Genomic DNA, 26,291 nt, shown 5'->3' with positions numbered 1-26,291 from the left:
TACTTTTAGCATTGATTGTTGATATTTGAATTTAAAATCACGCATACGCCTCATGTGTGCTTTACATTCTATGCAAATTTTTGGATTCATGAATATTGAATTTATAATTCATTTATGGGCTTGGCTATGGCATTGCATAAAGAGTTCTCTTTATAAGGCACAAGCCCCTAAATTGGTGCGTGTGATAACAAGACCCACATATGTACATATATTTGTATATAATAGGGGTCAATCGTCTATGGCAAAAACTGAGGTAAAGCGAAAACTGAACAGTGACTCCCCTTTAAGGAAACACCAAAGGGAATGATTAACTCATCGGTTACTCATTTTATGTTATTATTGTATTTACTTTTCATTAATCTATAATCATTCCTACAAAGGGCAGACTTGTTCCACGAACGAAAGACATTTCTACTTGAAGATATGTAAGTCCATTCAGGGTAGGGGTTACATAAATACATGTATATCTGGGATAAGTGTAGTTGCCACGGGGCACGGCACACATCTTGCCTTGGACTCAGCCTCAGTCTGACCCACTCATGCCCCCACCCTTTCCCACCCACCTTCCGCCCTACGCCTCTGCCACAACATGATTTCCCGGACGAATGAGGCAATGAACCGCAGCAGCAAGTTTATCTGCCCGCCACCACAAGCCACATGCACCAAGATAAAATGATACAATCCACAGAGAGAAGCGGGTAAATACATACACTGCATATGCACACTGCACTACATATGTATGTGTGTATGTATCTCCACTGCAAATAGTCAGCCAAAGTTCTGTTCTTATGGACACGAAATGGAAAAGGCAATGTAAATGTTAAGTAAACGTAATTAAAAATGCATGGAAAACGCTCGGGAAAATCCACAGACAGCAACAGCAAAGCACAGAATGTGTCAACAGCGATAACAGCGATAATGCAGAACGAAAACGAAACTGAAACTGAAGCCAAAGCGAGTCAAGAATTTTCAAAGAAAACAAACTAAAATTTTGATTAAAAAAAGAATGCCAGTCCCTAAAAAACTGTAGCTTTATTATGGCAAATTTACACCTCCCTCTCTCCCTTTATGTCGCAAAACAACGAAGAAATGCACCCTATATCTATAGTTTCCGGACTTAAGCTAATTCCGTATTCTACTGGATTGGAATGCAATTTTATAGATTTTTTGTAATAATTTATCCAAACGGAAAATAAGATAAAGAAGCAAAACGAAGCAAAAATGGGGCATTACTCACCGATGAGGGCAACAGCTGCGTACAGCATTAGCCATTTGTGGTGTTCGTTGGGCATATCCATAGTATTAGCCATATTTCCGCTCAGCGGGTGTTCTCCTTCTCTCTGTGATGGACGCGTATCGATTCTTCGATGGGGAATTGATCTAAAATGTAGAAAACAAATGATACAAATTTGATTAGTTTTGCAAGTTATATTACAAATAAACTAAACTCTTGATGCTTTATATATTTGTTATGCTTGCAACAATATTGATTTTATTTTCATTCACACCCGAGCTCATTCGTTTGTTGCCAGTGAAATGCAAGTAATTTGATTAGGGACCATTACCATCCCTCCCATGACGGCACAGTCCACCCACCTGAATGCACCTCACTTTACAAAGGGGTAGAATATGTACATATGTATATGTACACCCCTAAAGAGGGTTGCAAAGGGTTAAATATTTGCTGACATTGCACGGTAAGACTGAGTCATGCCCTCGTGTGAGATATTTACTATTAAAGATATCTTTGGATATATGCTTTATCCTCACCCTGTCAGTGGCTACCAAAAGTATTTCCAAAGCCATAAAAAAGCGTTTAGCAAATGGAATTGAAATGCAAACAAATTAATGAAAGAATGAATGCAGCAAAGGAAAGAAACAGAAGGCAGAAGACAGCAATGTGGTTGTGGTTGTGGATGTGGCACATTGCCACTGGCAATGTCATTAATTAAACCACAAATGGCCAAACACTCCAACGCCGATCGGATCGGGAGGCGACAACTTCATATTTTTGCCTTCTGCTATCCATAAAATGTGACGCGTCTCCCCCCAAACACCACCACCCCAGCCCCCCCTTATCCGTATCCGTATATATTTTATGACAGGCAGGAAGTCACGATTCCACATTTCTTGTTGTTGGTTCGTCTGCCCCGCTCTGTCTGACATGAGCCCGCTGGGACAGAAGAGCGCTCCTCCGCTCATTTTAATCCAAGTGATAGCCACAGATAGATAAATGGACAGATATACACATGTGTAGCTATAGAAATAGATTCCAGAGCAATTTGCTTGGCTTTTTAACGCGTTAATTAACGCTTAAGTGGATTCCTTCATTCGCTCATGCTACAATCCACAATTTGTGCGGACAGGCAGTCAATGAATTAAGTTTCTTATTTTACTTTCAATTGAAGACGTATCTGGCAGATACACACTAGTGCACGTACATATGTATGTATTTATGTATGTATGTATGTATGCCGTTCCTCGGTTTTGCTCTGAGGGTTGCGCAGGCGCACTCAGCTCTACTACTCCGCACGTGGCCTGCTCAACAAATGTTAGCTTTTCAATTGATTTAATTAACTTCTGCAGTATTCTTTCTAACGAGGGGGTTGAGCAGCTGCTCATAGTACTTTAATACTATCAGAGGGTGTGGATCTACTATAGGATATGCATTGTAGGGTTTGTCATGGTTGAGAACACACCACAGAGCCGCCACAGAGAAGTGCCGAGAGAGTACCCTTGTACCCTTGTTTCACTGCTTATGGCATTGAATCGCTGTACAAATTTCCCATACTATAGTTTTGTTGGAAGTTCCTAAAGTTTCTTTAAGGGCTAAGACGACACACTGAAAGCATTCGTCTCATGACTCATTAATTTCTGAGATGTATTTTTCCTGCCAGAGACGCTCCCATCTAGTAAACGATTCTGCCTCTCAAATGAACAAAATTTAGAAAACATCTGGTAATCAGTCAACAGTCGCACCCATCTACAATATATGTATGCATATAAGTAAATACAATATACATATGTATGTACAAGTACGAGTATATAGCCAGTCAACCCCTCTTTCTCTGAGCAGATCCGTTTTGGACAATCGCGTGGTAAAATCAACGAATCACAAGCATACTCGTATTCGTATTTTTACATTACTCATTCGCTCATATTATTTTGTTCGTCTGCCTGAATTTGCAACTAAAATTGGGGTGACGAGCCAATAAATGGATCCGGGGCAGAGGATGGGGCGTAGACGTGGGGCCACTGTCTGGCGAAGTGCAGTGGCCCAATGCAGGGCCACGTACACATACAGACAGCAGACGACTGACCGACGATTGTCCATTGTCCAGTTTGCAGTTTCCGACTCGCCCAGTTCCCAGATAGTACCCCAGAATCCCAGTCGCTGTGACCCATACGCAGCAGCGAAAGCTTTCCGCACTGCGCCCCTCCAATTGAGAGTCAAGTGCCACACAGGCAAAAACAAAAGGAATACACGAGTATTTATTTGGTGCCTCATCCGTATAGCAGCCTTTGTTCACTTTAACCTTTTGTGTCGTCGTGTGTTATGTTCTGAAAAGCTAGAGGCTAAAATCAATATTTGCCATCGCAGGCGATCCGTGGGCTACCCACCAGATGATTTTGAGTGAAAGGCAAGCATCATATGAGACCGGGATCCTATTTGTGAACGCTGACAGCCCGCCCAAATAGAAGCCGAGCGGCGCCTAGCAACAGGATGACGAGACGACAACAGAAAAATAAAGGAAAAAGAAAGAAACTTTGAAGGAGAACCAGCGGCAGCACGTCGAATCCGTAAGTGCCCTTCGAATACAATTTATGCTTGATACACAAAAATTCTGAAGAATGAAAATTTATAATAATATATGAAGAGCAGAGACAGCCAAAAATTATTATTTTTGTAACCGATAAAATCTAACAAAATTTTACATATTTATATTTGCAATTTTTTTTGTTTTTGGCGGTAATAATGATTTTTAAGCTATATTATTAATACTATTAATAAAAAAACCAATTACTAATACCATAATTTTATTGGAATATGTATCTAAAAGAGAGCCACATAGCCACATCCATAATGTGTGCTAAATTCTAGACACTCTAAAAATACTCTCCTTCTGGCAGTGTATAAAATCGAGAAAAAATGAGAAAGATGCCAAAAGGAAATGGCAAGCAGTGGCAGACAGCGAAGGAAATAGGTGGAGAGGAGCAGAGAAGAGGAAGGTTGGGCGGCGCAACACTTGCAAAATCAAATAACGGAAACTACAACGCGGAGGCAGCAGCAGCTGCATGGGATTTCAGAGATGGCTGGTGGCTGGCCTGCACGTTCGCTAAGCAGGGGTTGCTCTCACACAGTCACAGATACAGACACACACACAGATACATTTCCAGATTCAAAGGCAGAGCGAGGGAATATGTATGCCAGATGGGAAACTGCGAAGGATCTTAAAAGATGCTCGAAATGTAAAGTGGTCTGTGGAGTGGAGGAAAAACTACCTGCCAGAGGGATTGAGAGGACAAAGGACAGGCAGCAGGCAGGCAGGCAGCAGCCAGCCAGAGCTGCAGAGTTGCTTTCGGGAGAGGCAAAGAGCGCATGCGCAGAAAAAAAAATTCGCTGAAAAATTGACACAGGCGAACAGATTTTCTCTAGAAGGGAATTTCTAAATGAAAATGTATTCGAAATGGCCTAAATCTTTACGAATATTGATCAGAGTCTGTTGAATTTTGTTATTTCAGGCGATTCTTTGGGTTAAAGCCCCCTCTATACCCACTCCAAATAACTTTTGGCACACCCTTTTGGGCAATGCCTATGAGAGTATGTGTGTGCATTTGGGCAGAAAGTAACCAATTTTTTGCACTCCCCACAGCGGGAAACCCTTTCTTTCTGTTTCTGGAAAAATCAATAGGAAGCTGGGAATAAAGACAACAAATTTGACAAAAAACTGAATTTCCTTAGGTATTCCTCTGCCTTGGGGCAGACAACCGTTGTTGGGTGGGCGTGGGCTATGTCCTGCCACACACCCACACACATTGCCAGTCTATACATACACATACACAGTCACACAAAGAAGAAGTTGCCAGACAGCGCTGAAAATTGCCTACTTTTCTTACCGTTTGTTGTTGAATTTGTTGTTTAATTTATTCTTTATTCACACACACACACACAGGCACAACACAGTGAGAGTGGTGCAGCGAAATTGGTAACAGGGTGCCACTAATCCACGGGGGTGGCGACTCTGTCCAAGATCTGCCTCACACAAACACTCACAAAAACAGTCAGCAGAGACGCCCGCTGCTGCTGCACTCGCTTTGCTCTGCTCTTTTTGTTGTTGTTGTTGTAAACTAATTGGCGGATTGGTCGATTGATCGCTTTTGCATACTATTATTCACTCTTTTTGCGCAGAAGAAGAATCTGCACGCACACCAAGATACACACACGCGCGCGTCTGAAGCAGACGAAACCACCACCGATTGGACCGGTTTACGGGGGTGTTAGTGGGCGCACCGTATAAACCGTAGTCAAAACAACGTACACGCATACACAGAAATACACGAAAAAACCGGCGACAAAACGGTACGACCTTTCGGATTCACGTTCCACAACAGAGTGCGGAATCATCATGCTTGCCGGCCATTTTTCGAAGGCGGCAGTGAACGCTGTGTGGATGGTGTGGATTGTGGATGTTGTTTTTACATCCATCTCTCTCGCGCTCTCTGCAACAGCTGCTGGAAGGGGCAATTGTTATGGGAAATTTCATGGGACTTTTTCTCACCTGTTGCGTTGCTGTGCGAGGGGCAGACCCGGTAAGGAAAACCGGAAGGTATTAGTATTAGTAGTAGTAGTAGAAACAGATAAAGAAATTATAAAGAAGTAAAAATAGGATCAAGGTCATTCATCAGGTTCCAATATGCCGAGGTTGTTTGCATCGCAACATGGAACCAATCGAATTGGCAACATTAGTTTCTTTTAGTTTCACAGCAGCCATTGTCGTGGAGGTCCTGGAATATAAGCTGGTTGGGGAATACTATACATACTTCAAATTCTGTCGATTATTGTATTAATTATTTATTTAATTTCTTTTTTATACACAAAGGTTATCTCCTGTGGAATCTGTGTGTGTGTGTGTGTGTGATAAAGTAACCTAAACAGATTCACCAACTGTCAGGAAGGGTAAGTACCTTAATCTCAATGTAAGAGTGAGTATATAATGAATACACAAATGGGAATACACTGGATTATATTCGTAATATTGCCATTGAGTGCAGAAAACAAACAATTAAACACAACCAAAAAGTTAAAATTCTCTTACAAATTTAGATGGATCTCTTCGTGGGGATACCAGAGTATTAGTTCTTAGTACATATTAACATACATATATTTAATTGTACAGCAAATGATAAATGCTTGGGATTCACACTTGGACTGAGTATTTTGGGTTAAAACAAAAGTCAATTACAGTTGGTAGGAAGACACAAAAGTGCTTAAGTGTAGGCTTAAATATAATAAAATCATTAGCTGGGTCTGGGTCAAAATCAACTAAATTAGTCGGTACTAAAACTAGCATTTGTTCGCCTATGTACAGGTAATACAAAATGGGGAGATTCTTAGTTAAATAATTTGAGCCAGATACATATATGTGTTTGCTGCTGGTCTCCTCCTGGTGGTTTGTCTTGCGAGTATTTTAATAGTGTAGCAGATACGAGTCTTTTCCGTTTTAGATCTTGATCTCTTGAGGATAGCTAGTTATATGTGAGTATCTGATGTTCGTGTGTATAATAAATGCGGTCCAGTGCTGTGAACCATGTCAAGTCTATTTTGTGTCATGACTGTGGACGTAACTTGTTCAGTACATAGTCGGAGTAGGCTCGGTCCTCGGCTCCGACATTGAGATTACATTACAATTGTTGAGTATTAAAGGAGAGAATAGATACAGATACAGATGTGGATATAGTCACATTGAAAACACTTAAATTCGCTTCTAGTTCCGCCTGCTGGCATCTTGGATGATGATCTTGTTCTTCTGCCGCGTCACCTTCGTGGCAGTTGGCGCCGGCATCAGGCGCTTCAGCTGATCCTGCCGTATGTTGGGCAGGCCCCTTTCCTTGCCCTTGCCCGTTGTCGTGGTGGTTGTTGTGGTCGTCGTGGTGGCCGTCGCCGTTGTGCTTGATTCGATCAGCGCCGTCGACTCGTCCACCGTGGAGCTGGAGGAGCCTGCGGCCGCCGCTGAAGCTGCCGAGGACGCGTACCTGGTGAGCACCTGAAACTTGGCAAAGATGTTCCGCCCAGCGCCTCGCTGCTCCTTGTCCTTGTACTTATCCAGGGCGGCGCCGCTGGGCGTTGGCTTGGGCGCCTTGACCAGGGCCTTGTTGTGGTTGGTGGTGGTGGCTGCCGCCTTGTAGAAGTCCAGCTCGTAGTCGAAGTCGCCGCTGCTAGTCTGATGGGCGGGGGCCAGGGCACGCTCGCCGTAGCTGGCCGAACTGGCCGAGGTCTCCTCAGCCAGGTGGCGCAGCATCAGGGTGAGCTTCATCTCGTGCTGCCGCTGGAGCAGAACGGCGTTGCGCTCGCCCTCGAGTCGGGCCTGGCGAACGGCATTGGAGAGGACGCGCTCCTTCCACTCCCAGGCGTCCCGTTCGCGCTCCAGCTGCACCAGCTGCAGCTCCAGCTTGCGGGAGGAGTCGCGAAGGTCGATGACCTTGTTGAAGTACTTGTACAGCAGCGTGCGCATCTCCTCCGGCGAGAGTTTGTTGAGGCGTGCCATCAGCATCTGCTCGCCCTTCTCCCGCTGCAGCCGGTCACTGGTGTCGATCGACTTGTGGCCGCAGATGAGCTCGTTCTTGAACTCGATGGCCGCATCGATGGCTTCAATGGCCTCGTCGCACTCGAGCAGCTTGCGCTCCTCGCGCTGCGTCAGCATCTTGTCCCGTTTTAGCTTCCGGTCCAAGTGGCAGCGCTCGTCCAGCAGCAGATCTCGGGTGCCACGCAGATTGCGGATCTCATGCCGCAGACTCTCCTGCTGGGCCGGTGCTGGACCCTCTCCACCCGCACACTCCTCCAGGTTGTCCGACTTCTCGCGGAGAATGTGATTCAGGTGGGTGATTCGTGCCTGGACAGCCTTCAGCTGCCGGCCCTGCTGTTCCGGAGAGTCCAACTTGACCAGCTCCTTGCCGCCGCTGACGCCGTCGCGGGACTCCTTCAGTTTGGCGAGCTCCGTCTCCAGCTGGTCGCGCAGCTTGCACTCCTTTCGGATCTTCTTTTCCAGCTCCTCCAGCTGCTTGCGGGACTCGGCCATGGACTGCTGAAGCTTCTTCAGCTTCTGGCCACTCTCGCCGGCAATGTGCTTCATGGAGCTGAGATCCTCCAGCCGATGCTCTATGTGGGCTATGATCGCTGACCAACGCTCGGTCTCCCCCTTTTCCCTGCCCTGGACGAGGGCCTTGGCCAGATGCTTCTTGGCCTTGTCGCACTCGGCCTCCAGCTTGGCCTTCTTCTTCTGGAACCGCTGCTTGGCATGGCTGCGCGTGTCGCTGTTCTTCACCAGCTCGCTGATGATGTTCTGCTTCACCTGCATTGTCTGCTCGATCTCCTTCAGCTGCCGTTGCCGTCCCTCGATCTCCGCGTGCAGTTTCCGCAGCTTCTTCTGGAGCTGCTCGATGGGCGCATTGGCGGCAGCGGCGGCAATGGCCGCCTGACGCAGTCCCTCGCCCGCTGAGCTCTCCAGCGGATCGATAGTCGATTCAGGGTCCAAAACGGTAGCCGGCGGCTGAGCCATGGGCTGCTGCAAGGCCACGCGATTGAGCAGGGCTAGCTCCGCAGTGCTCAGGCTGGCTCCTGGCTGAATGCTACGCCGTCGACCTTTTGGGGGGACGATTCACATTAGACACCGATTAAAGGGAATCCACTTTATCGAAGTACTTGCCCGCAATGCTGGTCTTTCGCTCCTCCATCTTCTCCATCTCTTTGTCCGGGGGTGCCTCCAGCTTGGGCTCTTTGTCCCGCTCCAGACTCTGCATGACGGCCTTGGGATGCTTGGTGAGGAACTCGGAATGCTTGGCCTGGATCAGGGAATCGGTCTTCGCACGAAACTCCTCCATAAGGCCCTCTAGCTTGTCGGCCAGATCGGGACGCTGCGACTCATTGTCCGTGTCATTGTCGGAGTTTGGTGGCTCGCTAACCGATTCCTCGGGCTCCTCAGCCTCCTGGATGGGCACCAGCTGCTTTTGGGAGCGCATGGCCTCGGTCGAGCTGAGGCACTCCTCGCACTCCTGCTTGAGGAAGAGCCACTCCTCGATCTGCTCCTTCTCCAGTTCGCTGATCAGATTGGAGCCCATCAATCTGGAAGCAACGATGAAAACGAAGCATTAGGAAAGGCACAGGAAACCAGGGTCTGGCGGCAATCTCACTTGGCAAACAGTCCCTCTGCGTTGGACACAAGCTTGAACCACTGACTCGCCGCGAATTGCAGCCCAAAGTTGTCGCCGGCTGCCACCTGGGCCAAGGGGCCAGCTGCGGGATTGGAAGAGGCGTTGGGCATTGACTCCGGGGATATGGGCGTATTGTCGTCGGAGTATGTGTTCATGATCACATAGTTCCGCACGCACTGCACCTTGAAGGCGAACTGCAGGTTGCCCAGGGTCTCTGCCACGTGCTGCTCCAGCTGTGAGACGCACAGAATCACCAGAGTCTGGGCCCGGCCACCGAACGAGTCCTTCAGCAGGGTCGTGAGGGTGGTCTGGCCATATGGAATGTTGCCATTCACCCCGTACATGATGCTGGGATCGGTGAGTGTGTTGACCACCTGCTCCAGCATCTGGAGACCGGCATCACGGGGATGGCCCGGCGGCGGCTCGCCCCAGCGCTCGGTGGCGCACAAATCCGAGAAGCTGGCGGTGGACAAACGGTGCTGAATGAGCCCCTCCTTGGACACCCACTGCTGCTCCAGGGTGAGCGTGAAGAGGGTGTGGGCCGGCTTTGGCTGCCTGGTGGCCAGGCCAATCTGCAGCCAACGGAACACTTCCTCCACACTCTGACAGTGGACGTTCCCCATGTCCAGCAGGTCACAGACCTCGCCCGCACAGATCTCCACGAAGCCCACATTAACTGCGTAGGTGCGCTCTGTGGACGGGATAGAGTTACAGTCGAGGATGGATCGCAGACAGGATTTGATTTTGTGGGAAGCTCACCTGAGTGCCCGGCAATGTGGGCGAAGATGTCCCGGACACAGCGCTGCACCACGCCCTGGTCTGCTTCCCCGTAAACGCACTCGAAGCCAGGTCCGTATAGTGTGTAGGTCTTGCCCTGACCCCGCTGTCCGTAGGTCACCACCGAGGCATCGAATCCCTCCAGAAACAGGCTGATCAGCGGAAACACCGTCTGATAGTAGAGCTGACTCTGCGTGGTACCGCTGCCCAGGGCGTGTGTGACGGGCACTGTGTGGGCGCCTACCTGTATGAGTCCTGCCGCAATGCTGTCTTGGGCCCCACCGCCAGGCAGGGCGCTGGGAAGCCCCAAAGCGGAGGCTGATATCGGAATTGCCTGCACACAGCATCCCGAGCCCAGGGGCACAATGGTTCCATTCTCATTGCCATTGCTGTCCGTCTGCGGCGTCTCCTTCTTCAGCTGTGTGCCCTTCCCGCTGTTCCCGTTGGCATCTGTCGACTCCTCCGGCGTTTGTCCATCTGAAGCGTCTTTAGTGGACTCTTCCGAATCGGAAACAGACTCCGCATCCGCAGCCCCAGTTGCAGACGCCGCTGCCTCCGCGACAGGCTTCCTTTTTTCGCTAGGCTCGGTGTGGGGACAGATGCGCACGGCCACCTGTATTGGTATCTCCATAGTAGTCGTTTCAGTCGGGCAACTGGATTTCAATTGGTTTTCTCCATTTTTGTGTGCATTTTACGCGTTTTTTTCGAAATTTCCCAAAAAAAAACAATGCAGACCGCTTGAATCGATACTAAGTGAACGAACTTAACCCACTTAGCCCCCCCTATAAAGGCAGGTAAACAACTTGAGTCAAACAGAGGTAAGTAATACTGCTCGTGAACTTTTCATGAAGATCCATCCTATCCTTCCACATTAATTACAAACATTAATTACAAAATCGCCGATATCTTTCACCTGAACAGCACTAAAATTGGTCAAGTTTCATCATTTTCGTTGGAAGTTTTAAGAACCCCCCTGCTCGACAATGGGTTAACGTTCTTATTTGTTGATCGGAAATCATATTCCTCGATTTTAAAATTCGGTTTCATATTTCTAGCAGGCTAAGACTCGCAGCACTGAATATTTATTTTTATCCAAGTCATGAATCAATTTTCTACAATATTGGCTCGTTTTCAGAACTCCGTTTTATTGGATTGTTTACAAAATAGGGCTTACGGCTTACATAAAAAAGGTCAATACAGAATTGAAGCATAAAACGTAAGTTGGCAGCCCTGTTCGATTTAAATAGTGCTGTTAATTTATCGATACTATCGTCTAGTCGCGCGCCTTAGCAGAATTGTTTGAAAAGAGCGCCAAGGATATGTCTGAAATCCAGAGGACTAATTAAAGGAATGTTTTCGTGTACCTTGTATTCAATATTCGATTTCCCGAAATGTATAATATTTCGCAAGCGGACACCCTGTTTGTTCCGCTTTTTTCTTTTTTCTAGTGATGTGAAAACCTTCCCTGATTAAAGGTCAGTTCTGTAAAATGCTTGCGTGGCATCGATACTTTAAGCGGTCGTTTCAAATGCGTACTCGTTTTGATAACAGTTTTTTTTTGTGTTTTGCTGGACACTTTCATGTTTTGTTTTATTTTTTTATGGCTTTTGCTGTTGTGATTAACGCCCATGCAATTGAAATGAAATCGCTTGCAAGTGATTCGAATGCAATCGCCAAAGAACAATAAATATTATAAGCGCGGAAACTGGTGCAAAAAGCTACCATCTATGGAACCCTAGGGATAGGGGTGTACGTGCAGATTTTTTTTTAGCCACTCGCTGTCACACATTGTCTGATTTGGACAACGAAAAAAACTGTACCCCTTTAATGTCGCCATGCTGCAAATGTTCGCAGACTGCACATAGTGGTACCTTTTTGTTAATGTTCCATATATGTTTGAAGCTATAACGAGCATGGTTCATGTGTTGGAACACGTGCGCCATAATCACTTGCCAGACGGAAGTGAGTATCGTTGTCGTGGTCTTGACTTTTGTTCTCTTTTCTGTCAGGAATTTTGTTTCCGTATTAATCTTGAGGCTTTAAACCAAACTTTAAAGTTGGAATCACTATCGATGGCACCGAGAAGGTGCAAGGGATGTGGCCCAAAAGTGGGTAACAGCAATTGGATAAAGTTGCCGATGCTGATGCTGCTGTTGGTGTTGCTGCTGCTGCTGCTGCTGCTTCTATTCCTGCATGCAATTAAGCCAGGGACGAGGAACAACTTGCCACTCAGTGTGTCCCACAACTGGAAGCTGACCATGCAAATTACGATGCTCACACAGTTACGTAGCTGGGCCACTGAAAGGCGGCCAGGGGATGACACACACGACTCTGTGCGTTTGAGTGATGCAGCGAGACGTGGCAGCCGAGGAACAACCATCCCAACCAGCCAGGTCTAGGGCCATCTCTGCCAAAGTTAAGTTAAATGGACTTGCGGTGCACTCGAGCAGCGCCCCCCTTCACACACACACACACACACACAAACACACACATACACATGCACTCTCTCCCCCACATGGGGATTGAAGTGCAGACCCTGACAAGGTAGCAGCCAGCTTTGGCTAGTAGATTAAATTAAACGTAGAAACAACGACCAAGGAGACACAGAGGCTGGAGCCAGTCCCAGTCCCAGTCAGCGCCAGACCTGAGGCCAGAGGAACTGCAGCCATGCACTGGCAACAACATTAAACGTGTTTACACCATGTCCGACCAGTTGATATGCCAACTGCTCTGACTCTCATACGTACTTGCAGGAGAGGCCGGTGGTGCCGGCCCCAACGAATGCGTGCCCATGCATGAACAGCTCTTGGACAATGAACACATGCCATGCCAGAGCGTTCTCCTTGGCTTCCGCCGCTGCTCCTCCGCTCGGCTATTGTCCTGCTTTTTGTTTACTGTTTTTGGTGGGGTTTCGCAAGTGAGTGGACTAGAAAAAAAAGCGAAAAAACCCCAACTCTCCCCCCGGCACTCCGAGGCAGAATCACTGCATACTGCATACTCGTACCGTACTTTCAGGTGCCTGCCTGCCAGTGCTGTGCTGTCATAATACAATGGGAAAGGTGGCGCACAGTACGGTTACAGTTGCCGTTGCGTTGCCTTAGCCGTTGTTGCATTGTTGTGTGCTGCGCTCGCTGACTGCGAATTAGCCTTGTCCTGGCACCTTGCTAGCCACGTTCCAAGGCAGTACCAAAGGGACGACAAGTATGCGTGTGTCCCATGCAATGCAATGCAATGAAATGGAATGCTAGGCGGTGTCCTGTTGCCTTGTGTTAAGTTACCTTTTCTGCCAGCTTGGCACGTCACTTTCTCTGTCATTTCAGCTCAGCCTCTTGGCCAGCCTTCGGAGTAAATTTAACTTGATGCAAACACACAATTGCTCCACATGGATTATAGAGAAATCCATTGAAATTCTGCTTGAAAATGTGCAGCATACTTTTAGCATTCATTAATATTTCATTTCATTTTCCGGCATAAGAAATTGCTTTGCATTGTTGTTCCCACACATTCACTGCGTTGCAGCTGAAGTTTAAGTTCGCTTGCAGCTGTAGCTCCATCTTTAGTATAGGGCTTAGCCGCAGGAATCAAAGACCAAATATTACGCTCATTTATTGACCAATGGCAAACACAAGCGAGAAGTCAAATGAAATTGCTATAAACGATAGACGAGCGCTCCATCGTGTGCTTCCTTCTATACCCATCCACTCGCCTCACCTCACCTCATCTCTTCCATTGAGACACAGTCAGCTTCATCTGTTTGTCCACGAATCTGTGAGGCATGGGCGATTGGTTGGAATGGGACGAAACGAGGGGATAACTGCTGCTGCTGCTGCTGCTGCTGCTGCTTCTACTACGCCAACTTCCTGGCCCCGGTGAAGTTCTTCTCCGGCATACATAGGTAAGGCACAACAATTGCAGGAGATCGTCAATTTCCTGCTTGCCTCGCAGGCAACTTGATTGCAAGCACAAAAATCAATAGGAAATGCAGTTAAATATTTTCCCAGCCGAAATAATTGCACAGAAATGAGAATATACAGCCAGCTCAAATGCATAGAACATTTTGGGCAAATCCTTTATCCACTGTCCGCTCCAGCCAGCCTGTCATTGTGAGCAGAAATTATTTAATTAAAATCCCAATACGAATACGGAGGAGCTGCTGCTAAAGTTGACTAGAAAGTGTAGCTCAGCCTGTAAGCCGTACAGCTCCTCCAGGCTGGCAAAACTTATGGATCAATGCAAACTTTGCTATCCTACACTTTTACTCCCCCATTATTGTACCCAGCACTGCTAGAGAACAAGGGCATATCATTATGATGTAGAGCAAGAACAACTGGATTGGCATATCCCTACAGCCCTTAATGTTTGGCAGATTATCGATTCAGCACCTTTTTTCTTATATTTTTGAAAGGAATTTCCATAAATTAATTTATTACTTAAAGCAAAGATTATTTATCTGAGTAGCGGGTATTTTATGGTCGTTCTATGTCCGACGAGTTTTTTTTATTATTTCTTTTTCCGACTCGAGTTGCGCTGAGAAGGTGAAAAAGTTTCCCAGGCAGCCTTCAACTTGTTAAACAATTTTCGTATATATTTTCGACAAGTTTGCGCTGTACGAGTGCCTCCCTGAGTGTGTGTGTGTGTGTTGGCCGTGTCTGTTTGTCGGCAAAGGTGTGCGGGGCGGGGGCGTTAAGAATCTTAAAGATAGTAAAAGGCAATGGGAAACGGGAGCAGCATCTCCAGCTAGTTTATGCGTCTGACTGGCTGTCTATCTGCGATTCCAGGGGCTGGCTGACTGGCAAGTTTACCAGACAATTTTTCTGCTGCTTTGCATGTCAGTTCTTTCCGCTGCAAACAGTCGAAAAGTTATAGCAGCCAACCTGCTCCGTGTTCTCGTCCTTCAGATTCAGCTTCTGCTTCAGCTTCAGCATCGGATTTGCCTTTTGTGCTGTTGGCCGCTCAGCGTTTCAGCATTATGCAATTGGATTTGCCGCGGCAATGGGTGGACGAAGGTTCCAGTCCGATGCTTGGCCCAAGGCAGATAAACACTACGAAATTCCACAAAGTGAGCGCTTAAAGGGTAACGATATCAATAATAAATAGCCATTGCAAAAAACTCTGCATGTCTGCCAAAGCCAGCACAAAAAAATAACAGAATAACAAAACAAAAAATAGAGAGGAAGCAACAAACAGATACGACAGTCCGCCCTCCGGTCAGCTATAAAATTGACCAGCTTAAACCAAGACTATATAATAAATTGATAGCTTACTATCTACCTCTGGACGACGACCGGATTCCGAGAAGAGTAGCAGCAGTGAAATTTAAGAACAATTTGCCTTAAAGTAAAATATCTATGTAGGTCAGGCATGAGATTTATCCTGAGGTATGTAAGAGCTTAGCTCTCGAGAGTTTTCACCGCTTGAGAATTGATAGTGTAGAATTAAAATAATATTGCCACATCTTAGAAATCTCTCAAGGAGCAAAGTCTCTTAAAGCCTCTATGGACATGAAATGGAAACTAGGCAATCATTTAGACAGCAAACGAATAGGTGGAGGGTTCAATTTTGCATCTTTCTGCCTGTTACATAGTTCTGCACAAACACAATATAGTACCTTAATGCCTGATATTTGTGCACTTTCATTATGCATTTATTGATTTGCCTGACTATTTGGAAATTCAATTTAATCAAATGCAACAAATGCCAAGACTGATTAAAATGCAATAAGACTAAAAGAAGAAGAAGAAGAAGCATCCCAAGAACTTAGTGGACAGTTGACTAAAGTTAAGAAGAGGACCAATATGTGTGGGTACCCTTAAAAGCGCCTTTAAACAGCCGCCTCTCCCACCTAAAACTGCCATATAGAGATAATGGAAAAAGCATTTACAGATCTACAATTCAACTTCAGAATGGTATACCGACAGAAAGTAATCACCAATAAACGGCAGTCGAAAAGCAGGAGCACACACACATACACAAACAAATATTTACTCCCGAAAGTAGACAACAATAAATGACAGTTCTCACAGCATTCACACACACACACATACTCACAGATAACAGTACATGCCTGACCGCAGCACCCCACTACCAGGAAAACCTTACCCCTCACCCATGCCTGGGTGCCATGGCTACGATAAATGACAGCAAAATGCTGCTTCTCGACTGCAAAGTCAAACAGTTTGCAACAACCACAAAACGGGCTTCAGCTTAAAGTGCCACCACCACCGAACTTTTAAGCACCGACGACCCCGCCCCGAGCCCATACCACCAAACCGAAGCAGCACATACAGACGCGGACCAAACAAATTACAGTTTTACCTCGAAATTAAATTTCCCATCCAATGCCGATTGGGCAAGCGTTTAGTCAAATCGTCGATATGAGTTTGGGTTATGTTATTGGAAAAACAAAAATCAAATTGCGCCGAACCGATTGAAAAGCGAGAATATTATGCGATGGCCCACAGGTCGCCCCGTTTTGGACTTTGGAAAGTTTATTGAAAATCCGTGCGGTGCACATCATGGAAATCAAATATATCTGGGGCATTGATCAAATTTGTTCTGTTGTAACTAAATGTTGGGGGTAAAATCGTTGGAATGTTAAAATCAAAGCACAAAAAGTAGAGAGAGAGAGGAGGAGAGAGGTAGAGAGGTAGAGAGAGTAGTGGAGTAGTGCACCAGAGGCTGGCCATCATCGGGGCTATTGGGTAAAGTAAAAGGTGTGCAGCCACGTAGCGCAAATATTTGTGGACACGTGTGCAATGGCCAGAAGTGACGAGCCGAACGAGGATACGGCCGGTGCGGAAGTTGCATTCGCGTTTTTCTAATAAATGAAAAGCAAATAGGAAATCGGCAAACTCAGCCGGTTCCCCACCTGCCACCTAAGGCCCCATGAAACCACCATTCTGCACCGCCGGCCAGTTTGTCAGCAGAAATATAAAATGATTTTATTTTTCATTGCGTTTCTGGGCAGCCTTTTCTACGGGAAATGCCGAGCGCAGGTCAAGCGTAGTGAGCGAACCCAAACTTTCATATAGGAAAAGCCGAAAGCATAAAGCAAAACTTTTTGCACGTACTCATGATTTACCAGCAGACATTGGCAAAATGTGGAGGGGAGTGTGTGGGTGTGGGTATGCGGCGTTGCTAGCGGGGGGAATGGGAAATGTGGAGTCCCTGGAATGTGACAGTTATGAGTTCAATAGCTGCTGGTGGTAATTAACATCAGGGAAATCCACAAACTGGAGCAGTTGCTGATTGTGGAAGTCATTGTGGAAATCCTTCATATTTTTGCATAGCAAATGAGCCACATAGCTGGGTATCATACCGTAGAGGTGTTAAGTTCAGGATAGGGTATTATCCCAGCTAAGCTGGACGCTCTATAAACTTATACCTCAAACTAAATCCACTTTCAATTCAGCTGTTCTTTCTTCTACGGTCGCCGCCATCAACAAAGAACCTTGTGCCCCACCTACGCCACGACCTTGACTAGACAATCGAAAGCAGTTCTCCCTCTTGCTCCACTTCTTGCTATTCATCCATCAGCACCCACGAAGAAGCTAAGCAAATAAAGTACAGCATTCAAATAGGTCGACTCACAAAGTCAAAGTTGAGCTGAGGTTGAGTCTGTGGAAGCTCCAGGAATCCCAACCAGACAGACAGACAGAGAGACGAAGAAGCCAGGCCAGGCCGAAGAAGGGAGACCTGCAAACAGAGATTGGGACACCAGACGTTCACTTGCTGACAGCTGAGTGTATTCTTAATAATGCATATATACCCGAGCACAACAACAGAAGCAGCGAGGGAGGAACTCCAATGTACACGGGCTTGGACAAGAGCCGGAGGAAGAGTAGGAACTGGCGAAAAATTTACAATTTCGCACGCCATAGCGCCTACAAAATGTCACAGAAAAGCACGGAGAATGGATGGTGGAGGGCAGGTCCAGGCAGTGAGTGCCTCGGAGAGAAAGAGGGGGGGTGCAGGAGCTGGCGCTGAAGCTGGTTGGAGCTGCAAACAATCACAAAACAGACAAATCCAGAAGCAACGACCACGACAACGTCGTCGCCAGCACTAGCGCTGTGCTGTACACGAGCTTGTCGCTGTCTGCGTCTGTTACGTGCCACATGTGCGTCAGATGTGGCAATGATTTGCATCGAGGTGTGGCATAAAAAACAAATGCGGCAGCTGCGGGGTCGTTGGCAGTGTTGGCAAAAATGGGGAAAATATCTGGGATCTGGTATCTGGGGGGAGTTATGCGTTGCCTCTTTTTATGACACACACACACACAGACCCGTATGAACGTAGGTACGCGTATGCAAATATTCGGGGAGGTGGAAGTGGAGGACGAGTGCCATGCCACCTTGATATGTATGTATGAGCCTTGATTTCATGTTGTCACCCCGGCCTGACTCTACCCCTGACTTTGTCTCTGTCTCGTCGTGTTTATTGGTTGTCACAGATAGGTCACAAAATATAATTGAAATTTTTACCAGTTTTAATTTGGATAAAAAAAGGGCTACTCGTAAAACAAAAGCAGATATGGGCAGGGAGCAAAACTTCAGGTGGGTGAGACTGTAGCATTCCAAAAGGAAAGCTTCCCTGGAGATCTATTCACCAAGACATTTCCTTTGCCAGCCTGAAGCGAGACAGCGAGTGACAGCGCTTTCCTTATCCATAACTGACCATTCGGGGCATTTGACACGCTCCATCGAGAACATCGATTCCTAATCATATCCTCAACCCCGCCAGAGCACTCAACTCCCATGTGCAGCAGCCGCAGCTGTTATGCCTCAAAACGGCCATTAAAATGCACAGCATCGAAGCCTATCGATGGGTGGGAAAATAATACGAAAAACACTTATGGTTAATTCCCGCTGCCGACGAAGAATGTCTCAATTTGTAAACCCTCCAACACCCTTCCCCTGTCCCTACGTTTCGTTAAAAAAATCCATAAACATAAGCATAAAATGTAATGCGAATAATAAAAGCAAATTAGCCCCAACAAGTGTGGGGAGGGGCGGAATGGGTGAGAAAAAATATATACAGAAATAAATAAATACGGGGGATTCGTAAACAGCGACATATAAATGCGATTAGAGTATCAGTGGCAATAATATTGACAGCCCTCGCCACGAATAACAGCCATCCAATAATAACCTCATTCAAGTTCATGTAAAACGCTTCATTTGCTCCAAGGGCGGTGGGGGGTACGCAGCCGTTTCACGGCAGCTAATTGGCGTGCGAAGCAGATGGGCGAAAAAGAAACCCAAAAGGGAATTGAGATAAATTACAAGTGTTTTGATTAACCCTTACGAGGTGCCAGCTAAGGAAATATGTAAGGCCTCTGGCTAAGCATTGTCAAAATATATACACTAGTACTTGAACTTCTTTGTATCGAATTTTCTATCCTTTACATATGTATGTATATATCTTCAACCAAATTAACAATCGCTTAACATTATGAGTTCTTTAACAGAAGTCAGTTGTAACCCCAGTATCGTTTATGAGGGTTAAACTGAAGACGAAAAATGTCAATACGCAATTTTGACTGCAGGTAGCTGAGGAGGCAGGTAGATGTGGAGAAGAGGCTGCGAAAGGGACAGAGAGAGAGAGAGAGATCTGCGCTAATGAAATCAGACAACATTAACTGCGCCGCCGGCAGCCAAGACAACGGCGACCGGCAACAGAGTCGATGCTGAGGAGGCCAATCATGGGTTCGACGTCACCGACGACAACGACGATGACGATGCTCCGGCTTTTGTGGGCCAAGACAACAGGTGAGCAGTTGAGTGAATTAGATGGGCAATTGTTGCCCAAGGTCTCCGTGTGTGTGAGTTATGGCCCGTACCCAGAGTCTGAGGCGTAAACGTTTGATGTGACGGAACTTAAATAAATGTAATTTGGTGCGATTATTGGCGGTGAGAAGTGCCATAAGGCAAGTCTCCATCGGAGGCAATTCAATTTTATGTGTAACAACATCCGCTATATGTATGTTTTGTGTGTGTGTGTGTGTGTGTGTACGAGTTTGTCCTGAAGCCGCTAAGAAGTTGAACTTTGGAAATGTTTGGTTAAGTGATCGAATTAGTTTCCACAAGTCCCCGATACTTTGTGCTTTCCGATTACCTCGGAGCTAACTTTCGAAAGGAAATCAATTACGATATTTTGTTCATTTGTTGAATTGGACAAATGATTTGGGCTTACCACAAATATCATATACTTAGGTTAGATTGAGTCAATCTCAGTTACTGGAATTACATGATTAAATCACTGTGATAGTATTAAGATTGCTGGGACTTATGTTTTTAGCGCACAAAAATGTACGTGAAATTTAAATGAAACAAACCCGTGACAATCCTCATCGTGTGTTTTGGAAGTCCAAATCCGAAGAGTAAGCAGAACCCCTCCTCCATGTCGCTCTCTCCCTGAAAAGTCGCTAAGCCAGAAAAACTTTTCAATTAGTTGTGCTCACAGTTTCATAATGTCAGAGCCAAAACAAGCAAACTGAATTTGCAAAAGCCGAATGCGAAATCGCAAACATGCCAATAAGCAGTCCACCAAACAGAATCCCACCCTGCCGGAGAATGGTCGTTTCCGGTGGGTCAGGACATAAAACAACATTTGACAGCCATTTAATTTGGTCGATGGCCCCATGTCGTCCAGGGACATGGAACATTAAAAACCCCAAAATAAATACCGCGGGGCAAACAGAACAAATAATCCAGCCATGTCTGGCCCAGCAAAAAAAGACTATGACAAAATTGTATTTGTGTGTTTACGTTGTTACCATATTAGTTTTACGCCACGCCACACCACACCACACCACCACCCCGCTCCACGGCCCTCTTGAGCGACAATTTTCGACTGTTTTATTTATTTGGTTAATTATGGCCGCAAGGTGCTATACGGCTGTGCTGTACGGACGCTCGCAGCAAATAATAAAATGAGGCAAATAATGGAATTACACAATCTACGCAAAAGCTAAATACAATTACGGGCTAACACAAATAGTGTGTGTGAGAGAGAGCAAGAGATATGGAGATAGAGCTATAGAGGTATCCAGATACATATACAGACAGTTGGGAAAAATAATAAGCGCGTAATTATGCGAATTAGGCGACAGGCAGCAGTTGCATGGAATAAAGTCGAGCATACGCTCAGAGGCAACTTACTAGACATGACAGCGCCAGAGTGGGGGAGGGCACAGCTCCACATGTAAACACTCACACACTACATATGTATGTTAAGTGAGAGTATATGTGTGGCCCGAAAAAGTGTGCTATGAAACGAAATAAATGTTTGCCGATGCCAAAGCAGATCTCAGCAGTAAATTTAAGCAACGGAAAATAATGGAGCCAATTAAATATTTATTTGAACCAATTAAAGGGGTTCCAAAAATACAAACGAATTCTAAGAAAAGAAAATAGAAATCCAACGAACCAAATTCCATTGTTAAGCAACTAAATTCAACTGAGTAACTACGGCCCCTTAGCCAAAGAAATATTTTATAAAAAGCGTATTTTACCATAGACTTGATTAAAGTTGTGAATTTTTCAAATATTTACGTTATTTCAGACAATTAGTGTTGATTTATTTCAGCATGAACAGGTTGTAAATGCCCTTTCACCTCTCTCTGTCTATCTATTTCGGGCTACTAATACACTCAAAGGCATGTCGGCACACGTGGCTAGTGCAACATGAACAACCTCTTACACACACTCACTACAAATTTCGAATAACATTTCAACATTTCAGGATGCCTCCACTGGGGTGGGGCAGGGGCAGAGCTGTGAGACGCAAGCAACAACTGTAGGCAACTAAGGCGCATAAGCGTCGTCATCTAATAAAAATTTAAAGCCATTATTGCAAGTTGCCAACGTCTTCGAACATGCTGCTGCTGCTCGAGAAAATCCGCCAGGAACAAAAAAAAAAGAAGGAACCAAGAATTACCCTTGGCATATACCACCTAACCCAAGCCGAAGCCCAAGCCCAAGCCCCCCTTTGGAAGCTCGATCCCCGCCTGAGCATTAAAACAAATTCCCAAGTATATTGTTTGAACAAGTCTCGTAGAAAACGTCAAATGTTAAATTGCCAATTTTTTTGTTGCCTTTTTCCCTGAGAAACCCTTGCCCTTATCCCTTTTCCGTGTGTGCGCGCCTTGCTTGTGTGCTTCTCTTTCATCCATGTGTGTGTGTGTGTGTCTGTGTGGATGTGGAATTTCGGAACAGCCGTTGCCATTTCACTTTATTTGCTGCAAATTCTAAGCTGCATTTACAATAGGCCAGAGAGAGGAAGAGAGAGAAAGAGCCGCTCTAAGACGGCGTTGAATGCAACCAAATGTTGCACAGCTACAACAGGGGACGAGGGGCTCGGCTTGGGCGTTAGCCATGCATAAATTGTGTTACAGCTTTTCGACCAGTCTTTGTTCCCGGACAGAGCTTTACGGTTTACTACTTTTTGGCTTAAATTTTATTTTATTGCAATGCACTTTTCATTCTCTGTGCATGGCTGTGTGCGGGGCTGCCGCTGCCACTGCCCCATGCAACATTTATGACATTCAGCATCAAAGCCCATCTTTTCCTCTGCATCTCTGAAAATTCCCTGTTATGGGGGAAATTAATTTTGTATAGTTACATATGTTTGTATGTATGTATATTAAATTTTCCATGTGAATGCAAGCAAAATTGAAAAATTGAAAGAAAATAAATGCAAAATAATCGAATGGAAATCAGTAAAAGCCAAGACCCAGACCCGAAGAATGGACTGCGTCAAAGCATCATTTTGAAAGGCCGCACAGCAAAGCCCTTAGGAATTGCATGCGACTTTTCGTCTGAGGGTAAACTGGTCGACAGGACAGGAGGAGATCCATGCAGTAGCAGTCCCAGTCCCTGAATAAATAGCCATTTTCTCGGACATTCACAGAGGTTGCCATGCAACTCAATCAAATCAGCAAACTTGAATCGATTCTCTTCCTTGAATGCTCTAATGCTCGGTTGAGTTACATTACAAAGAACTCGAGTTAATCTTAACGTATATACATAAATATATACATATAATAATAATAACCCTTATGCCACCCACATATCTTTAGGACTTGGCCAGGTCTCCCATTCAATGGTCAAAGTATCTCTCGTCTAGCAAGCCTATACATCATTTTCTTGTTCTCATAAACAACAACCCATTTGAGTAATGCGCGAACTTTTACGCCACGAAAACAGACACACACACACACACACACACAAATGGAGAAGCATCATAAAAATGGTGGCCCTTTTCCCTCCAACACTAATGAATTTATGGGGGGTTTCCGGATGGGTCTGGAAGTGGGACAGAAATAATCTTAACAGCAAACTTGGTGCCTACAAACACTTCATATTCTGTAGTAGGTATGCATTCACGAGTATGAGCGAGCGTAAACGTTGTCAAACATTTGCATATGATAAGTAACAGACAGTACTTACTCTACAGCTACAGCTACCTCCTCCGTTTTCCCCTCTCTAAGGGGGTGGACTTCGTTTGGGTACAAGGTCGCAGACGGCATTTGAGGGAAATTCTTTATGGAAAAACCATGGCTTTCTCATTTAGCTGTTAGTTACTTGGTTTGTGCAGATACATACTTCAGTTCATTTCGAGAGCCATTCAAGTGGTGCCCTAACCACTCATCTATCAAGCCTCTCTACGGGCCTGACAACTTTGGTTACCCCGCCACTTGGGAGGACCGACTACCAACCCTACCACAAAAAGGAAAAAAACACCGAAACCAGTCTGGTTAGGACATCCTCCGCCACCTTATCGGCGGCTCAGGCGCGATTTGCATTTGCATTTGTGTTCTTGTTCTTGTTGCTGGTGTTTCTGCTGTTCCCGCTGTTGCTGCTGTTCGTGCTGTTGCTGCTGTTGTTGTCGGTTTTGTGAGCGGTTGTTGTTTTCGGTGGTGCTGCTGGCGGATGTTTGGCTTCTGGTCGTAGGGCTGTGCCGCCTCTTGTCGTTGGGGTTACGACTGTGTAGGCGCGCACGTTTGCCGAAAAACGGATTAAAAGGGATTAAGCATACGCAGTGTGTACGTAGGCCCCTCTCTAGTAGAGGGGCAACACATGTTTAAATTATGCTCAAAATTTGTTTAAAGCCAGGCCGAAAGAGGTGCAAGGGTGCGTGTGTGTGCTGATAAGCGAGGTAGGTCTGAATATATGCTAAGGGGTGGTGACCTCTGAGGTGCCGGCTCTGTGGCGCGGGTAAGCTATAGCGATAATACGGCGGCGGGGTCTTGACTTAAATCGATGCTAATTTTCGGTTTAATTCAATGGTTTTGTTTACATGTGTATAAACAGCACAAACAACAACAGTAGGGTGGGCGTGTTCTGTCTCTGTGTGTGCGTGTTCGTGTGTGTGTGCTTATGTAATGACATTTTGGCTTTAGCGCCTTCGTGTTGTTGTTTCTGCTGGCACAATTGCTTATGCTCTGGCTGCTAACCTGTGTAAATAATGCCGCTATTATTTTGCTTGATATCAGCTAAAACCAGCGATAGCAAAAAGAACAAAATAAAAAAAAGATTGGAGGCTGAAAATCTACGTACCCTTTAAGATCTATTTATCTTTATTTCTGATCGTTCCTATGGCAGCTAAATAAATATATGATATAGTAAAAAAAAAAGGAGAACTAAATTAGGCAGTGTGATGCTGCCTAGTCATAAAACCCTCTGCAAGGGTATGCACAGCTGAAAGATAAAACAACACCACAACAGCAAAAGCAGCAGGTGTTAAAAAAGCAAACATATATTATACATTTAGTATGTATATTTTTCATTATGATACAACGATTACATTGCTATTGTTGTTGCTGTTGTTGCTTATCGTCGGATGGTGTGCATTTTTGATGAATATGAGCGTATTTTGTGGCTGGTGATGTGTAAATAATGCGTACGTATCAGTGAAAGCCATTAGAACATGTCTACGCATCTAACTTCAACTTGAGAGCAACTTGGGTGTGTTCATACAGCGATGAATAAGCCAAAAAGCTTAGATCAACCATGCGGCATAACATTTTGAGAGGATCTATTGCTTAAAAGTTAGATATATGAACACGCAGCACTAAATAATTGGGTTTATTAAGTGCAGGTTACGAGTTTGCCAAACAGTTAGCTTGTTCAAACCGCATGTATCTACCTTTCCGTGCATCTTTATCAAATGAAGGCACTCTCGTTTCATGTGCATAATTTGTAGGGCTCTCAGCAGGCTCTTAAGCCAATGGCTTATACCTCAAGCTTGGATAATTTTCTCTATCATATTGCAAAAAGAAATGACATCCCATACATCCTAGGGATGGGTCCCAGCATCAGCAGGAAGTCTGCCAGGAAAATTCATTGAGGCATCATAACAAAGTCAATGAACACCTTGATGACAGTGAACAGAACCCCAAGGACAGTAGCAAACACCTACACACACAAATACATAATGGCCGGAAAGACAAGGCAAAAAAAAAAGATGGCGAAAATTACAGACAAGCTTATTACGGAAAATTTCGCTTAATTAGCAGGCAAAGGAGAGTAGCACAGAAAGGAGGACAACAGAAGATGTGGAAAAGTAGGCAACAGTTGCCCAAGAGAAAGATAGTGAGAAAGAAATGAACAGAGAGAGAGAGACAGAACAGAAACTACTTGTGCCACCCTACACATGGCCAGGCAGACTTATGGCACCTTCTGCCAGGCAAAGCATAATATATGAACTGACCTTAACAACTTGCACACCAGCAACACCAACGGCAACGGCAACGGCAACAGTCACTACACCATCAAGAGGCAGAAGCAACATGTGAGAAGGGTGTGGTGGCTGGCAGGGTGGGTTGGGGTAAATTTACTTGGCCATCAGAATATTAAATGCCGCGTGGGAATTCTCGCTATTTATGGCTGCAACTGAAACAGGGGCACACACAGAGAGAGGTAAAGGCGGAGGTGGAGGTGGAGGTACCGAGCCAGAGATAGAGGGAAGCGAGCCCTGTTACGCTTCAGTAATTTCACTTAAGTCATTATGAGCCATTAATAAAGCCAGCCTGTGGACTAGTTGAGCAACCACATTATACATGCCACCAACCCATATCTGCTTAT

At 45.6% G+C, this 26,291-nt stretch overlaps 2 protein-coding genes across 2 annotated transcripts in view; both read right to left on the bottom strand.

The window, feature by feature from the left end:
- The window catches only part of LOC111078554 (Down syndrome cell adhesion molecule-like protein Dscam2), a 61,799-nt gene extending 56,199 nt beyond the window's left edge, over positions 1 to 5,600 (bottom strand). The window contains 2 exon segments of the mRNA XM_041593171.1: positions 1,238 to 1,380; positions 5,119 to 5,600. Of these exon segments, the coding sequence (XP_041449105.1) occupies positions 1,238 to 1,310 (73 nt within the window). The 5' untranslated portion in view covers positions 1,311 to 1,380; positions 5,119 to 5,600.
- Positions 5,601 to 6,061: 461 nt separating this feature from the next.
- Positions 6,062 to 10,968, bottom strand: LOC111078552 (kinesin-like protein costa). The gene is made up of 4 exons (XM_022373284.2): positions 10,189 to 10,968; positions 9,409 to 10,120; positions 8,925 to 9,340; positions 6,062 to 8,860 (listed from the first exon to the last, which is right to left on the bottom strand). The coding sequence occupies exons 1-4, from the start codon at positions 10,835 to 10,837 to the stop codon at positions 6,987 to 6,989; spliced, it is 3,651 nt and encodes a 1,216-aa protein (XP_022228976.2). The 5' UTR covers positions 10,838 to 10,968; the 3' UTR covers positions 6,062 to 6,986.
- Between the last annotated feature and the right edge of the window lie 15,323 nt (positions 10,969 to 26,291).

This window comes from Drosophila obscura, unplaced genomic scaffold (assembly GCF_018151105.1).
Source record: "Drosophila obscura isolate BZ-5 IFL unplaced genomic scaffold, ASM1815110v1 contig_186, whole genome shotgun sequence".
Lineage (NCBI taxonomy): Eukaryota > Metazoa > Arthropoda > Insecta > Diptera > Drosophilidae > Drosophila > Drosophila obscura.
The sequence above is the reverse complement of the archived record's forward strand: the minus strand, read 5'-3'. Positions and strand labels throughout refer to the sequence as shown.